Source organism: Orcinus orca, chromosome 19 (genome assembly GCF_937001465.1).
Source record: "Orcinus orca chromosome 19, mOrcOrc1.1, whole genome shotgun sequence".
Classification (NCBI taxonomy): Eukaryota; Metazoa; Chordata; class Mammalia; order Artiodactyla; family Delphinidae; genus Orcinus; species Orcinus orca.
This window is the reverse complement of record NC_064577.1, coordinates 5,407,253-5,423,420: the sequence shown is the minus strand read 5'-3', so window position 1 is coordinate 5,423,420 and position 16,168 is coordinate 5,407,253. Positions and strand designations below refer to the sequence as shown.

Here is a 16,168-nt window from a genome sequence, read left to right as displayed (position 1 = left end):
GAAGGGGTCCTAGACTTGGGGCTGCTGGTGGTCCTGTTTGATGAGCTAGGCAGGGGTGACAGCTCTGAAGGGCCGCCCTTGGCCTGGGGAGTGGCACCCTTGGGTGTGTGTCTGGAGGCCAGGGGCAGCCTGTACTGGGGTCCGGTGGCTACAGGGGAGCTGGGCTGGGAAATGCCCTGGAGATAAGGCCAGAGGCTCCCAGGGGTCCCAGGCCCTAGGTGTGGTGAGGTGGTCTGGTCTGGCAACACAGAAGAGGAGGGTAATTCAGAATGGACTGGATGGCCAGCCCAGGAGGGACTGTAGCCTGAGGCAGAGCGGCTCGCTCCTGCCACAGGGAATGACTTATCAGAGCATCTCCTCTGAGGAGTCTGACGGTACCAAGTGTTTCTTCACTAAGCAGGGCCTCTCCTTCCCGGCCTGGCCTCTCCTTGACTAGGTACAATACACCTGCCGGGCCAGCCCTCCTACCGTCCACCTCCTGGTGCTACGCCCCTCTCCCCTCCACTTGGCCCCGGGTGCTTGCTGAAGGGGACATGCCAACGGCCTGCTTGTCTTCACCCCTCTTCTCTCTCTCTTCTTTGCTTGCTGCTGGTAGCTGGACCCTGAGGCCGCCTCTCCTGCCCACAGCCAGGTAGGGTACTCCTGCCCCCCTCAGGAGCCCTCCGCTTCCTCTGGTGACCACCTGCCACCCCCGGCCGGTACCTGGGCTGGCGTCTGTGCCCGGGCCTTGTGCTGGAGTGTAAGGCCTCTTTCCCCTTCTGGCTCCCACCTCACGTGGTATCTGGGGGGACCCCTGGGGGAGGCAGTGCCGGGAGCTGGACATGGGGCAGCTCTGTGTCAGGCCCTGGAGGAGTGTCTAGACTGAGGGTCGCCACTCAGTTTGGCCTCTGTGGCGCATGGTTCTTAGCCACAGAAGCCCAAGGGCCTGGCCAGAGCTTTGGTTTCTAGGTGTTTCAATTCTGCTCCCTCTGGGTAGAGAAAGCTGGAAAGGCTGAACCCCTACCACCCCCACCCCCACCCGCTCCCCACTCTGAAGCCTGAAGCTGCGCATCCTCTGTCTCCCCCTGCTGGCCAATATGGGAACCTGTCTTCAGATTAGCTCTAAAGGAACTAGCTGGAGGCCATGGTCCTTTGATGTCACCTTATTCATCAGTCTCCAAACCCTGGACCCATACAACATGCCCATTCAAGACAAAGGCTCCCCTGTCTCATGATTTGAAAAAAAGAAGGAATTTTGTTTTATAAAGTTAATTTTTTCACATATAAAGAACTAGCCTTTTTTGGATGTCTTCACTGAAAACGTTGACAGCCCCATAGTGATCCTCCTATTTGAGGGGTAATTTCACTGGCCCATGATATGCAAAGTCTGGAGCCTGCTGTGTAAGTCAGCCTTCTGACTCTGTAGCCCAGAAGGGCTGTCAGCGAGGGAGAGGGAGTTATCTGAAGCCAGAATCCAACCTGGGAGTAGAACCCAGATCTTTTTTCTTTCAGCTCCAAGAAATGTAACAAATAACGTATTTGTTATTATTGTTTCTTGTCCTTTCCAATCCCTCACCCAGGGGGTCAGTATCACAGAGCAGTGTCTACGCCTTGGCCCCAGGTCGGTTTCATGAGGGTGGGGGACCCTAGGAGACTAACTGTACCTCGCAGCTGGGGATCCCCAGAGAGTTGGGGGATGGGGCTAGCTTGGGGGCTGCTCATGTGGGGGGTGACCATCCACCCACCAAAGGACACTGGATGACCCTGCTGCCCCGTTGCCCACATGACAAAAGGAGCCTGATGGGCCATGGGGGCCAGGCCCCGCTCCTGTTTGCCCAGCTCCCCCAGGCACCATTGCTGACCAGCTCAGGTCTCTTAGGGGTGCCAGGTTTGGCAACCCTACACCCTGACATTGCCCGTGAATGCTTCTTCCTGATCGGTGACCACCTGGGCTTCCGGGGGCTCCCAGCCCCTTTATACCCATTCCCATGCCCATCCATGTGGCATTCAAGTCTCTTCCTGTATTTGACAGAGCACTGCTACCCCTGCCCCTGCCTCATGTCCCTGGCCATGCTGCTTCGTGCCCCCGTATGGCCTTAGCACGTCCCCGTGGGTCTGTGCTCCTTCTGAGGAGGCACGGAGGGGGAGCAGGGAGGCTAGCATGTGCATCTGGGCACTGCCCCTGCCCAGGAGAGCCTCCTCTGGAGGGAAGACCAGTGTCAAGGCTAGGACTCACCCATCATTTTGTACTGAAGCCCTTGGAAGACATTCTCAGATCTTGAGGAAATGCCCTTTCCCAGCTTGGTGAAGGAGGGCCTATTAGGTGGGTGAATGGAGAAGCCAGGCCTGTAAGGTCACAGCAGCTGTGGCCCAGGGTGAGGGCTGGAGGCTCGGGGTACTGATCATACAGTCTTTGCAGGGAGGGAGCAAGAGGGTGGCTGCTGATTTGCTCTCCTGGGATCTGCTCTCTCCTAGGCACATACTCCATGTGTCCCTGTCTTTCCAGACCCTCAGGGCTGTCAGGGTCCCCAGCTCTGTGTCCTTGTCCTCAGGGCTCCTCAGGACCACCCGCCACCAGCTCCTGGCTTCCCCAGCTTCTTCCTTTGATATCTCTGATGTTTCCCGTTCTGTGTCTGCCACCCACCTGTCCCCCTCGCCCAGTGGCTCATCCGGAAGCCCTTCCCCTCACATGTCTCCTCTCTCCTGCTGTCCTTGTCTGCTTTCCAGAACAGGGTCTGACTCTTTATTCTTCCCCTCCCTCTGATAGGTGAAGACAGAAGAGCAGATCGCAGCTGAGGAGGCCTGGTATGAGACAGAGAAGGTGTGGCTGGTCCATAAGGATGGCTTCTCACTGGGTGAGTCTGGGGAGACCCAGGGCCTGGGCCTCTCTGGTTTCAGGGCTGGGTGGTGGGTGGGCCTCTGGGTCTGGAGAGGCCTGAGTGGTGAGCAAGGAGAGGCTGGTGATACAGTGGGGAGAAGGCAGGACCATGAAGGGCCCAAAGAAGGCTGCCACGGCTTCCCGGGCCCATGTCTGTCTGTCTGTCTGTCCCTGCTCTGCAGCCACTCAGCTCAAATCCGAGGAGCTCAGCTTGCCCGAGGGGAAGGTGCGCGTGAAGCTAGACCATGATGGAGCCATCCTGGATGTGGACGAGGATGACGTGGAGAAGGTTTGCAGGAGGCTGGTGGAGGGCACAGGAGGGGGGCCGGGCTGGGCAGGCTGTCCGCTGGCAGAGCAGACTGGATCTGTTCCTCAGTGCCCGCCCGCCTGTCCTGTCACACAGGCTAATGCTCCCTCCTGCGACCGTCTGGAGGATCTGGCCTCGCTGGTGTACCTCAATGAGTCCAGCGTCCTGCACACGCTGCGCCAGCGCTATGGCGCCAGCCTGCTGCACACGTACGCCGGCCCCAGCCTGCTGGTCCTCAGCCCCCGGGGGGCCCCCGCTGTGTACTCGGAGAAGGTGCAGCCCCCCTCAGCTACCACGTGGCCCCACAGACCGCCCCCTCTATCCCCTCCCCCCTGCCCACTTTCCCCGACTCCACCCCTTCCCCTTGGCATCCCACGGGGCTCCTGTCCACTCTCACAGTGGCCTTGGGAAGAGGAGTCATTTCAAGGGGTGGAGACAGAAGGCCCTCCCCCGACCTCACAGAGGCCAGGACTGGGCTGGTATCTGCATTTCCATGCATGACCTTAGCCTCAGAACCTTCTGGCTCCCCTGGAGTGAAAAGCCCAGAAAGATGTGGGCCTTGGGGGTGAGGGCTGTCCGTGTGGAGCCAGCTAAGAGCGCCTATCCCTTCCTTCCGTCCCTCTCGCGCCCAAGGTGATGCACATGTTCAAGGGGTGTCGGCGGGAGGACATGGCCCCCCACATCTATGCCGTGGCTCAGACCGCATACAGGGCAATGCTAATGAGCCGTCAGGACCAGTCCATCATCCTCCTGGGCAGTAGTGGCAGTGGCAAGACCACCAGCTGCCAGCATCTGGTGCAATATTTGGCCACCATCGCAGGCACCAGCGGGAATAAGGTGTTTTCTGGTGAGGCAGGGGCAGCTGGGGAAACAGAATGGGCTGGAGAGGGGTGTGGGGATGGAGGCCCCGCCGAGGTGCCAGTTCTTCTTCTCCCTGGCCTCTCCGTGTCCACAAAGCCCCTCGATCCTCAGCAGTCTTGTCTAAGTAACTGGGCCTTTGGGCTGGAGGAGCAGCCATGGGATGGGCCTCTGGAGCCTGTGGCTGGGGGCAAGCTGCCCGTGGCTTTCCTGATGGGCCCTGGGCCTGTCTTCTGCAGTGGACAAGTGGCAGGCTCTGTACACCCTCCTGGAAGCCTTTGGGAACAGCCCCACCATCATGAACGGCAACGCCACCCGCTTCTCCCAGATCCTCTCCCTGGACTTTGACCAAGCCGGCCAGGTGGCCTCAGCCTCCATTCAGGTGAGGGGACACTCAGGGTGGTAAGAGATTAGCTGCCTGATTTCACGCCCTAGAAATCAGACTCTCCCCTGCACCTCATTTTCCTGGGATTCTTCCCTAACGAAATGGACCCTGGGCCCGGCAGGGCTGGCCTACTTTGCCCTGAGCCTCCACATTCTGCCCCCTGTGCCTCCTGCCCTGGTTGGGGCACGGCTCAGCTTCCTGCCCGTCCTGGGGTTGCCCACACCCTAGTTGGGGCCCTGGCCCCTGCTCGGGGTTTTCTCTCAGGCTGATTCACCCAGGCAGGACTGGCCTGTCAGTAAAGTAAGGCCCAGCTGAGGCTGATTCCCTTCCATGCTAATGAAGTCTCTCACCACAAAGTGTCCAGCTCCCCAGGAAGACTGTGCCTGGAGGCTGGGCGGGGTGGCAGGGCCTGTGTTCTTCCCTGGCTCTGGTGTCTGCCCCAGGTTTGACCATGAGGTGATCTGGCCGCTGGTTGAGCACCTGGAGAATCAGATGCAGCCGCTCGCTCCCATGGGCCTGGTTCTTTCTGGTGTGGGTGGGAGAAGCTTGACCTGGCACTGCCTCCTTGCCCACATACCCTCTATGCTGTGCCACAGACGATGCTTCTGGAGAAGCTGCGTGTGGCACGACGCCCAGCCGGTGAGGCCACGTTCAATATCTTCTACTACCTGCTGGCCTGCGGGGATGGTACCCTCAGGTGAGACGGGACAGAGGGAACAAGGAGGGTGCTCTGGGCTCCCACCACTGACAGCTCCTGGGCTTTGCCAGTTGATTGCATCCCATACCGGTTGTTTATTTCACGCCTGCCATGTGTTAGGCTCTGAGCTAGGCCCTGGGGATGGCGAGATGAATGAGCCATAGGCCCTGCCCGGCGGGAGCTCCCTGGCCCCGGGCATGGGGGACCTGGCTATATGTGAGGGGCACCATTGACCCTTCAGCGTTCCCAGGGCCTAGCTAGGATCTGTGCTCCTGGGAAGCCAGATCTGGAGAGGAAAGCACACCGAGATGCAGGTGGTCAGAGGCTTGCCCGCAGTTACACAGCTAGTATGGGGCTGAGCAGGTGTTTGAGTCCACACAGGGGCCAAAAGCCCGAGCCTTTTCCAGTGCCCTCTATGCTGGCCTCCCTGCATCCACGTTGGCTCCTCCGCCAGGCTCCTCCCTGAGACCTTCGGGCTTGCTGTCTGTGTCCACTGAGAAGAGGATAAATGATAAGGCTGAGCAAGCAGCCCAGGGCACTGTTGTCTTGAGCTCTCCTTGTCACTGAGGGCACGGTCTCAGTCCTGGCTGGACTCACCCTTCAGGCAGATTGCCTGCTCTCTTCCAGGGGTCTGTCTGGACACTCTCACCAGGGCCTGTCTGTGACCTGTCCTAGGGAGGCCAGTGCTCTGGCCTGGTGTCCAGGCCAATTAGGAAAGGCCGTAGCAGCTGGCCTGACAGGAGGGCATGATGGGCAGACAGAACTGAGTCTGGAAGCGGAGTCTCTGTCTCCAGCCCGGCAGGGAGATGGACTTGGCGTGGGGACCAAGCGCTGTGCTGATGCCTCGTTTGTACCCCTAGGACAGAGCTCCACTTGAACCACTTGGCAGAGAACAATGTGTTTGGGATTGTACCACTGGCCAAGGTGAGGGGCCTCTGGGGACGGGTGGGCAGCCCTGGGCCTTGGGGTCGGAGAAGCTTGGAATGTCCTGGACTGCCTCATGGGAGTAGCAGGAGCCCAGCCCAGGCCGGGTGGCTGTCCTCTAGCTTGGCCGCCCTGATGCTCCAGCAGCATGGGAGATACCAGAGGGACAGCCCCTCTGAGATCTGCTGCCAGTGTGCCCATCTGTCGCTGCAGCCTGAGGAGAAGCAGAAGGCGGCTCAGCAGTTCAGCAAGCTCCAGGCAGCCATGAAGGTGCTAGGCATCTCCCCCGACGAGCAGAAAGCCTGCTGGCTCATCCTGGCTGCCATCTACCACCTGGGGGCTGCAGGCGCCACCAAAGGTAACGGGCCAGCGGGTCACCTGGGAGAGCTGGTGGGGGCCCAGTCCACTCCCAGTTTGTCCTGGCCCAGCGCAGACTCACCTGTCATCAGACACCCCTCTTTGGCTTGTGCCTCTTCCCCATCCCCTTCTTCAGAGCAGAAGTCTCCAAACCCCCGGAGAAGCATTTCTGCCAACGATGGTCAGAGGCCTGGACTGAGGTGGCAGTGACCGGGCGCGCTGTGAAGAGCAGGGGACTTGGGGGTTGGAGGCTGAGAGGAAAGAGAAGGGCACGAATTCAGAGCAGTCCCCCTGGAATAACTCTCCTTCTTGTTCCCTTTCTGACAGAGGCCCCCGAGGAGCAAGCGGGTAACTGACCTTGACCCCGTCCTGGGGTGTAGGGGCCACCTTGCCCCCTCTTGGTGCTTGCCCTGGGCTCTCTCTGGGGGCTGGGCTTGTTCTATCATAGCAGAGGACACTGGCCTGGGAGAAGCCCCAGGGTTGAGGGTGGAGAGGGTGCTTACTGGCAGTGGGGCTTCTCAGAGTCCCAGGAATAGCTGCTTCTACCTGTTTTGCATTCAGATCCTGGAATCTCTCAGGATGCCCTCCATGGGGCTTATGTGGGGAAGGGTGTGTTGCTTCCTGGGGCTTCCCAAGGCCAGTTTTCCCTCAGTCTTCCCTTCTCTCCACTGGTTTGGTAGTAGGTGCCTCTTCCTCTTGCATGTCAGGGTAGAGGCCACTAGGGGGCAGCAGGCACCGTGGTATTGAATGGGCTGCAGCTTCAGCATCAGTGCTTGGGGTCTTGTGAAGGGCTGGAGCTTGGTCTGGCTTGGAAGAGCTCCTTTGCCTTCCTCTGAGATTCCATTGACGGTCAGGTGCTCTGAGCTCCTCTTCACCCCTTTCTCCTCCGGTTTAGGGAAAGGGATGCTGCTTCTGAACAGCACCTTGGGCATTGGCTTCATCTTCCTCTGGGATGTGAAGGGCCCCAGGCTGTCAGCAGGAGTGAGGAAGCGCTGGTGGGTGGGAGGGTGGGCGGGTGCATGGAGGAACATGCGTCTGGGTGTTAGGTTCCTTATGATCCCAGCAGGTTACATCCCTGCCAAAGAGGAAGCAGACTCTGAGTTAAAGAAGTTGTCTCCACACTTGTAGGTGGGCAGGTGGGTGGCTGTGTGGCTGTGTCTTGAGGAAGTTCTTTCACTCCAAGGAGGTAACAGTGCAGGTTTCCTGTAACCCTACTCAGCGCTGACTGCAGGTGGAGAGCTCTGGGTGCGTCAGTACGTGGACCTTGTTGAGCAGTGTCTGTTACCTCCTCAGAGCTTCCAGTATTTTCGGGGGGGGGGAGGTGTGCACATGTGTGTGTGATAGAAAGCCTTTGCAGGTCTCTTCCCTTGTGTGTCAGTGTGATCACATCCATAAACATACTCCTTTGAGGCTGTGAGTGTGTGCACGCGCGCGCGTGTGTTTTTGTGTTTCTGAGTCTGAATGGGGTTGTGTTTTCTCTCCTGCTCATCTTCCCAAAGCCCCACCCCCACGGGCCCTTCCACTGGGCCTGGCAGGCTCAGCTGATGACTGTTTGCTAACATGCTGTTTTTCTTTGCATGCTGCATGCTGGTCCTTTGCCTTACAGAAGCTGCCGAAGGTAAAACCTTGTTTCTTGTTAACTTTCCCTAATTGCCGCGATTAGACACGTGTCGGCTGAGGCGCGTCTGCCCGCGTGGGCTGTTCCCTCTCCCCCGCAGTTTTTTCTCACCTCTCCACTGTTGGGCCACCGTGGATGTTTGCGGTCTCGCCTGGCGGACGCATTCGGGAGGGTCCTAATGCGTTCAAGGAAGGGGGAGACGCCAGTGCTCTCCTGATACTCCCCCACCAGGCACAGGCAGTTCTGTGTTCATCCTAGGTGGGCTGGCTCATGCTCTGTCCTTCCCCACGTTGGCGCCTGGAGCCAAGCCCTCTAAAGGGGTTTTTGCAGCTGATTGGGAGCCCTCTGGTGGCCGCAGTGTGGCGTTACCTCGTCTTTTAGGACCTGCTCATTCTCTCCAACCCCAAGGGACACAGGAAGCGCTGGCAGCTGCTGGCTCTCCCTGTTTTGCCTGAAGCCCTGCTGGTGTCATCAGGGCTCGTTTTTTTCCCTCTGGAAGATGCCTGCTCCCTAGTGCTATGGGCGCAAGGGAGCTGAAGGGCACAGTGGTCAGCAAACAGTCTAAGGAGGAAGACCCACGACGTCAGGTCCTTTTTTCTACCCCATAGCTGGGCGCAGGCAGTTTGCCCGCCACGAGTGGGCCCAGAAGGCCGCGTACCTGCTGGGCTGCAGCCTGGAAGAGCTCTCCTCGGCCATCTTCAAGCACCAGCACCAGGGCGGCACCCTGCAGCGCTCCACCTCCTTCCGCCAGGGTCCCGAGGAGAGCAGCCTGGGGGACGGCACAGGTACCCGAGCCCCTTGGCTGCTGGATGTGATTGGAGGCCTCTTCCTGGGCTCGTTGCCATCTCTGGGGTGGGCAAACTCCTGAGGTGAATAGATGCTCCCATTAGAGGGAGAGGCCCAGCCCCAGGGCCCCATGCTGCCTTGGCCTGGGTGGGTAGGGAGCACACCCAGGTGGGGAGTCCCAGGGACCTGGAGATAGAACTGACCCTCCTGCCCACAGGCCCCAAACTGAGTGCACTGGAGTGCTTGGAGGGCATGGCGTCCGGCCTCTACAGCGAGCTCTTCACGCTTCTCATCTCCCTGGTGAACAGGTGAGTGCCAGGCAGGGCCTAGGAGCTCTCATCTTGCTGCCTTGACGAAGGTGGGGTTGATGCTTTTGGGCTTGTGTGATTGCCGAGGCAGAGCCATCCTCCACCAGCAGAGGGCTCACTGTCCCTGCAGGCAGGAGAGTCACGTCCTCCCCACGGGTCCTGGGCACCTGGGTAGGGATGGGGATGGGGGTGGAGTGAGCTACCTGGGCACCGGGGGCACTGCCCTGGGCAGCTCTGACCCAGGCTCTCCCTGTGAAGGGCTCTCAAGTCCAGCCAGCACTCACTCTGCTCTATGATGATTGTGGACACTCCCGGCTTCCAGAACCCTGAGCAGGGTGGGTCGGCCCGCGGGGCCTCCTTTGAGGAGCTGTGCCACAACTACACCCAGGACCGGCTGCAGAGGCTCTTCCACGAGCGCACCTTTGTGCAGGAGTTGGAAAGATACAAGGAGGTAGCACTTGACCTTGCCCCTGCCGCCTAACGCCCCCAGGCTCACCTTCTGGCCTTGGCACCCTCAGTGCGGGGGGGGGGGGTGGGGGGAGGCATCTGTGGATGCAGCAAGGTACCCCTTCCCTTCTGGCTGCTCCCTTCCCAGCCCTTCACTCTCTGACATTTATGTCCCCCTGTGGTCTCTGGAGCAGGCCGCTTTTCCTGCCCAGGCTACGTTCTTTCTTTATGGAGAGTTTGCTCTCCAAGAAGCCCAAGATGCATTCAGGGTCCCTGGGAGCCCCTCTCTGCCCACCTTCAAGGCACCTGCCTAGGCCCTGTGAACCGCCACCGTGCAGTTCCTGCCTCCACGTGTGTCGGGCCTGGCCTTCCCTGTCTCCTGAGCTGTTGGTATGGTGACTGATTACTTAGCCCCCCTGCCCCCATAAAAGGGTGTCCCAGATGGATCTGGAAATCCTACCTCAAGTGGAGGTGAGCTGAACGAGCTGGGGAGAATATTTATCTTGGGTGAGAGAAGATTCAGGAGGAAAATGACAGTTGTCTTCAAGTATTTCAAGGATGAGTGTGTGAAATCGAGAGTGGGCTAACTCCACGCAGCCTGATCAGCAGGTGGGAGTAACAGGAGTGTGTACGTGACTTTAGCTCGCTGTAAAAGGAGGTTAGGAGAAGGTTAGCTGTCCGAAGACACAATGCGGTGCCTTGAGAGGTGGTGAGCATCTGTCAGTCGGGCTGTTGGAGGGGAGCTCCTGCTCGGATGGGACATTGGACTTGCTGACCCCAGCGTCCCCACCTGGCCTGCTCCTAGGGCTGCACCCCACACACGGCCCTGTGCTCACTACCTCCCCACCTTCCTTCCTAGGAGAACATCGAGCTGGCGTTTGACGACTTGGAGCCAGCCACAGGTGACTCTGTGGCCGCCGTGGACCAGGCCTCCCATCAGTCCCTGGTAGGAATTCCAGGGAGGGCCTGGGCTGGCCTTTTCTTGCCCTTCCCATTCCTCTCCCTTGGTAGAGCCCTCCCCATATGAGCTGCTGCTGCGTGGGGACACTATGGGCTGGGGGGCCCAGCAGTCAGGCCCAGACACCAAGCGCTTCCGAGCTGTGCGCCCTTTCGCTCAGCTGCCAGCCAGTCTGGCCAGGAAGGTGGTACTTCCTTCTGCCCTGGTGCAGTGGGGAGCACCAGCCATGGGTGTCTGAGCTCAGGCCCTGTCCCAGCCATGCCTCCAGTGTGTCTGCCAGGAGCCCTGTTACCACCTCCTCAGTGGTGAGGGCCTGGCTGGACCCAGAGGACACAGTCATCCCCTCCCATCGTCCCCAAGCGGAGGACCGGTGCAGCCTAGCAGAGCAGGGCGAGGAGGTGGCATTCACCCAAACACAGAAACAGTACCCAGATATAAAATGCCCACTGAGGGGCTGTGTGGCTGTGAGTCCTCGCCGCTCAGTCTGGGGACGGGCCTTGTCACCCTTTGGGCAAGCGTCTTGGGCACCTTGCTGCCTGGGGGACTGGCTGCCTGGCGAGCGCCTGGCATTTGGCCATTGTCTTCAATTAGGGAAGCTGCATAAGGCGCTTTATTGGAGAATTGGCATTTTTGCCAGGCTGCTGATCTCCCTCCTCTGCTTTGAGTCCCACCTCTCTCTCCCGCCTCCCGGCGGGAAGGCCCTGGCCCAGGGGGTGGGGCCCCGGGACAGCGAGCGTCCCCCTGGGACAAGGGCTTAAAGTGCCCAAGTCCCACATCTCCCCAGGGAAGCTGGCTTTTCTTCCTGACACCTAGGCCCCTGCCAAGGCCTCCCTCGAGAGCCTCTGCCATTCCCAGGAGGTGTGGGCAAGCTGATCCGGCTGGCTTAGCAGCAGCGGTGGGTCAGAGAGTATGTTTGAATGGGGCTTGGCCATCCCTCCCCTCCTTTGCTCTCCCCTTTCTGATGGGCCTTGGCATCGGGCAGCTCCACCTCTGGGCACGGGGGCCCCTCAGTGCCCAGCCTGCCACTCACCATCCAGTGGCTTCTTGCTCGTTCCTGCCGTACAGCTCCAGCTGCTCGGGGGCCTTAGTTGCCCATCGGTCCTCGGCCACCTTCTGTGTGCTCCTGGTCAGCACACAGACTCCCTTGGGCAGCTTGGGTCAGAGAGGGAAAAGGGTACTTCTCTTGTCCCCAGTCCCTAGAGGCCAGGCCAGAGTCCTCCTTGCCCAAGGAAGACCTGGGAATTCCAGAAAAAAGGCACCTTCACCCTTGGTTGTTTGGCTTGCGTGGGGAATTAGAAATCAGAATTCAGTATTTCCACCTTCTCTTGAAAAGCTGGAGGATTTGCCGACACTAGGCCACCGTTCTTCCAGGACAGCAGTTGGCTGCTCCTGAGTGGTGGCTGTTCCCTTTAGATGGGGACACCTGCTCTCCAGGCGCCCCAGCTCTGCCCATGTTGGCTGCCACAGCCATTAAGTCAGCTGTCTTAGGCTTTTGGCACTTGAGTTTAGGACCCTGTAGTGACCCCACCTGCAGTGCTCCGAGCCCTCTCTGGGTTCTCCCCTCTCGGGCGGGGAACCAGGATTAATCACTGTCTCTTGTTGACAGCTTCCTTTGGGCCATGCCTTGTGCTCAGGGCCTTAAAGACCTCATCTCCTTTAATCTGCGTGGGAGGTGATGCCCAGAGAGTGAGGGCAACGCGGGGCTCACCCAAGCCCCCCTGATCTCCAAGGGGTTGAGGAGGGAGGAGAGGCTCTGGGCGTCAATAAGAAGCCTTCAGTCTCTGGGGACTTAGGACACAGGACCCAGGAATCATATTGTGCTGTGGGCTTCTCTCTCTGATCTCTTTCTGGCCCCTCTTTCTCCTTGCTGGCCACCTGCTCCACAGAATGTCAGCCATGAGTGGCAGGAGCTGTAGCGTGTGTATCTGTGTAGCATGTTTATGGTGTGCGGTCGGGACCACAGGTCCTAGCCCCCTTCACGCTGCTCCATGTGACACTGCGGGATTTCTTTCTTTCTGCATAGGTTCGCTCGCTGGCCCACACGGATGAGGCGAAGGGCCTGCTATGGTTGTTGGAAGAGGAGGTGCTGGTGCCAGGGGCCACTGAGGATGACCTCCTGGAGCGCCTTTTCTCCTACTATGGCCCCCAGGAAGGTGACCGAAAAGGTAGGTGGTACCCCTGGAGGGCAGCTCCTCTGCTTCCTCTCCTGAGAACCCATTTATGTATATATGAGTCCAGCTGGCACTGCCTGGGGGGCTCACTGAGTCCATGGGCTTTTGGGGGACCTGTGCCCTGATGACCTGAACCTTGCTTGCCCTGCTCTCAGGCCAAAGCCCCCTCCTGCGCAGCAGCAAAGCGCACCATTTTCTCCTGGGCCACAGCCGTTGCACCAACTGGGTGGAGTACAACACGGCCGGCTGGCTGAGCTACACCAAGCAGAACCCGGCCACCCAGAACGCCCCCCGGCTCCTGCAGGACTCCCAGAAGTAAGAACACCACTCCATCCACCCACCCCGGTTTTCTCTTCCTGCTGTTTGAGGGTTTCTCTGTAGTGTCTCTGCCGGGTGTGAGACGTGCAGCCCCAGCCCAGATAGCCCAGGCCCCCGGCCACGGTGACCTAGGAGCTGGGAAGAGGAACGGCCTCTACTGCTGCCTGAATATGACTTCTTTCCCTCCTTTTCCTCCTCTGGCAGAAAAATCATCAGCAACCTGTTTCTGGGCCGGGCGGGCAGCGCCACGGTGCTCTCAGGCTCCATTGCGGGCCTGGAGGGCGGCTCGCAGTTGGCGCTGCGCCGGGCCACCAGCATGCGGAAGACCTTCACCACAGGGATGGCGGCCGTCAAGAAGAAGTCCCTGTGCATCCAGATTAGGCTGCAGGTGGTGAGTGTGCCAGTGCAGGCCCTGGGGCGCTTCCCGACCGCTGGCAGGGGGCCGGGGCCTTCTGGGCACGCTCCGGTCACCAGTGCCCACTCGGCAGCCCACTCACCTTGATTGCTGCTGGTGGGGTCCTCTTGCAGTGCTACCCGCTGTGCGTGGCCCCCCGGGCCTAGTACGGGCAGCGTTGTCCAGGCTTAGCACGTCCTGCCCAGCCAGGGGTGGGACACCTGCCATCCTGCACAGAGTGGAGACGCTGGCGCCAGTCCCTGGTCTCTTGGCTCGGGCTGTCAGAGCCCACTGAAGGCTGTCCCTTCCCCTTTGGCAGGACGCCCTCATTGACACCATCAAGAAGTCAAAGCTGCATTTCGTGCATTGCTTCCTGCCTGTGGCAGAGGGCTGGGCGGGGGAGCCCCGTTCTGCCCACTCCCGCAGAGTCAGCTGCAGCAGTGAGCTGGACCTGCCCCCGGGAGACCACTGCGAGGCTGGGCTCCTGCAGCTGGACGTGCCCCTGCTCCGCGCCCAGCTTCGAGGCTCCCGCCTGCTTGATGCCGTGCGCATGTACCGCCAAGGTGGGGCCCCTTCCCTCTCAACTCCTACCTTTCCCTCCTAGAGCTGTCCCTGCCCCTCCCCACCTCCCTAACAGGGCCTGTGGGACTGGAGGGGTGCTGCTCCCCCCCATCTCCGACTGGCCCTAGATCCCCCTCATCTCTGCTGCTGCCTCCTCTGGGGGTCTCTCCTTGCATCTCTCCAGCCCAGTCTGTTCCTTTCTCTTTTTCTTGCCAGCCTGCTGACCATCCTCTCCCTTCCACATTCCAGCCCTCCTCATCCCCTCCCCTGCCCAGCCCACATGCCCTGTTCCCACAGCTCCCTCCTTCCGCCTTCCCTGGTTTGGACAGGTCAGCTCTGCCCACAGCAGCAGACTCAGTGTCCTTGTGGAGCAACTGCCTCTAAGAGTGGGCCAGCCCTGCAATGAGAAATGAAGTGTTAAATCTTTCTGAAGAACTTAGAATTCCCAAGAAAGGTCAGACAGACCCTTTTTACGGACCCATCTGGACGAGGGGCCAGACAGGACGATAACAATAGTAGTTAACATCCTTAGAGCATTTATGGTATACCAGACACTATTCTAAACTCGTCCCACACAGTAACTCACTTAATCCTCCCAACAACTTCATGAGATGTAGGTACTAGTATCATCCCCAGATGAGGTGACTGAGGCTCAGAGAGGTTAAGTAGTTTGCCCAAGGTCACACAGCGCGTGAGTGGCAGAGCAGGATTTGACCGAAACAGACCAGTTTCTGAGTAGGGTTTCGTTTGCCTGAAAAGTTATGAATGGCCAGGTTTCCGCCCTTTTCTCCCTTAGCTAGAAGAGCATGCAGGCTCCCACCGACCCACGGCCAGGTCCCCTTGAGGCATTCCACAGGGGCACCGTCACTTCCTTAGCAGCCAAAGCTAGGAAACGGGCTCCCAGCCCTGCTCTAAATAAATCATCGATCTGTCCCCACGTCTTGGTAAGGAGTTGCTGTTTATTATTTCAAAACCAGATTGTTACCACTCTGAACCAAAATCAATGTGCTTTACTCAGACAAGCAGATCGATGAGGCCAGCCGCAGCGGACCCCCTCTCCTCCCCCAGCCCCCAGCCACCATCGACGGCGCTGATGATTAATTAAGATGCCAGGCGTCCGGACCTGCTATCCCGGCCCATCAATTTAATTGCAATTCAGATACAATCAATAGCTCACTTTGTCTTGGCCCCTCAGTGGCCCCCGCCTCCTGTTTCAATCATCAGGCACATGCGTCAGCCCCATCTCGCAGTTGGAGGGCTTCCCAGAGCCAGCTAGGCCGCTGAGGTGGAGCGAGCCCCCGACGGGCTGCCAGGAGCCTGGGTTTGGAGTCCAGCTCTGCCTCCAGCCGCAGCCTTTGTGACCCTGAGCAAGCCAGTCACTCCCCCTCTCAGGCCTCAGTTTCCACGTCTGGAGGCTGAGTTATATCCGGTGTAAGACCTCTTTTGGGCTTGAAATTCTGTGATTCCATAGGAGTGGGTCTCTTGGTCCACTGCTGTGGGCTCTGGTGTCCTCGGGGTGCCTCAGGGTAACCTCTCGCTAGCCACAATCCTGACCTTGCCCCAGCCTCAAGCCCAGACAGTAGGGAATCTCCGTTAGAGGTAACACTCTTTAGGGAAAGGGAATCTACAAGCCTTTTTGGTCACCTTGGGCCTAGGGCCCAAGGTCAGGAAGGTGGCAGGAAGGGAGCCCTTTCTGAACACCCACCAAGTGAGCCAACCTGTGCTTTCTACACATTTTCCCATTTAAGCACCATGACTACCATGTGGGGTAAGTGGTAGGGCCCCCATTTACAGACGAGGAAACCGAGACTCAGAGAGGTTGAGTGACTGGTCCAAGGTCACATGATAGCAAGAACCAGGGCAGGATTCCAACCCTAAGCCCTTGCACTTCTCCTCTCTGCTATTCTCCGATGCCCTATTTTCTTTTTTTTTTTTTTTTTCTTATTAATTCCTCAAGACATCCTTCTCTGGGTTATCACAGAGTCATAGACCTGGAGGCTAGAAAGCATCTTAGGGGTCATCCAGGCTCTTACCTCCATAGCATTCCTTCCAGGTGGTCAGCCGTCCCCCGTTTGCATCCTCACCGACAAGGAAGTTGCTTCCTTCTAAAAGAACCTGTTCCCTGTTTAATCCCCGCAGTCCCAGCATGGGGCAGCCTGGTTGTCCTCCCGCCTCCTGTCCGTCGCCCCTGCCTCCTTCCTCTCCACTCTCCTTTCCCGGGG

At 59.1% G+C, this 16,168-nt stretch overlaps 1 protein-coding gene across 12 annotated transcripts in view; it reads left to right on the top strand.

Annotated features, from left to right (window-relative positions):
• Positions 1-16,168, top strand: part of MYO18A (myosin XVIIIA) — a 93,453-nt gene that overhangs the window by 45,367 nt on the left and 31,918 nt on the right. For 5 of the 12 annotated variants that reach the window (XM_049701714.1, XM_049701715.1, XM_049701713.1 and 2 more), the window contains exons 4-21: positions 596-631; positions 2,747-2,834; positions 3,040-3,146; positions 3,261-3,437; positions 3,798-4,011; positions 4,262-4,404; positions 5,004-5,104; positions 5,965-6,028; positions 6,221-6,386; positions 6,713-6,733; positions 8,612-8,788; positions 9,007-9,097; positions 9,356-9,548; positions 10,404-10,490; positions 12,526-12,667; positions 12,829-12,988; positions 13,196-13,382; positions 13,705-13,948. In XM_049701714.1, coding sequence (XP_049557671.1) covers positions 596-631; positions 2,747-2,834; positions 3,040-3,146; positions 3,261-3,437; positions 3,798-4,011; positions 4,262-4,404; positions 5,004-5,104; positions 5,965-6,028; positions 6,221-6,386; positions 6,713-6,733; positions 8,612-8,788; positions 9,007-9,097; positions 9,356-9,548; positions 10,404-10,490; positions 12,526-12,667; positions 12,829-12,988; positions 13,196-13,382; positions 13,705-13,948 — 2,398 coding nt within the window. The other 7 variants (XM_049701721.1, XM_049701720.1, XM_049701711.1 and 4 more) reach the window with 4 other exon arrangements.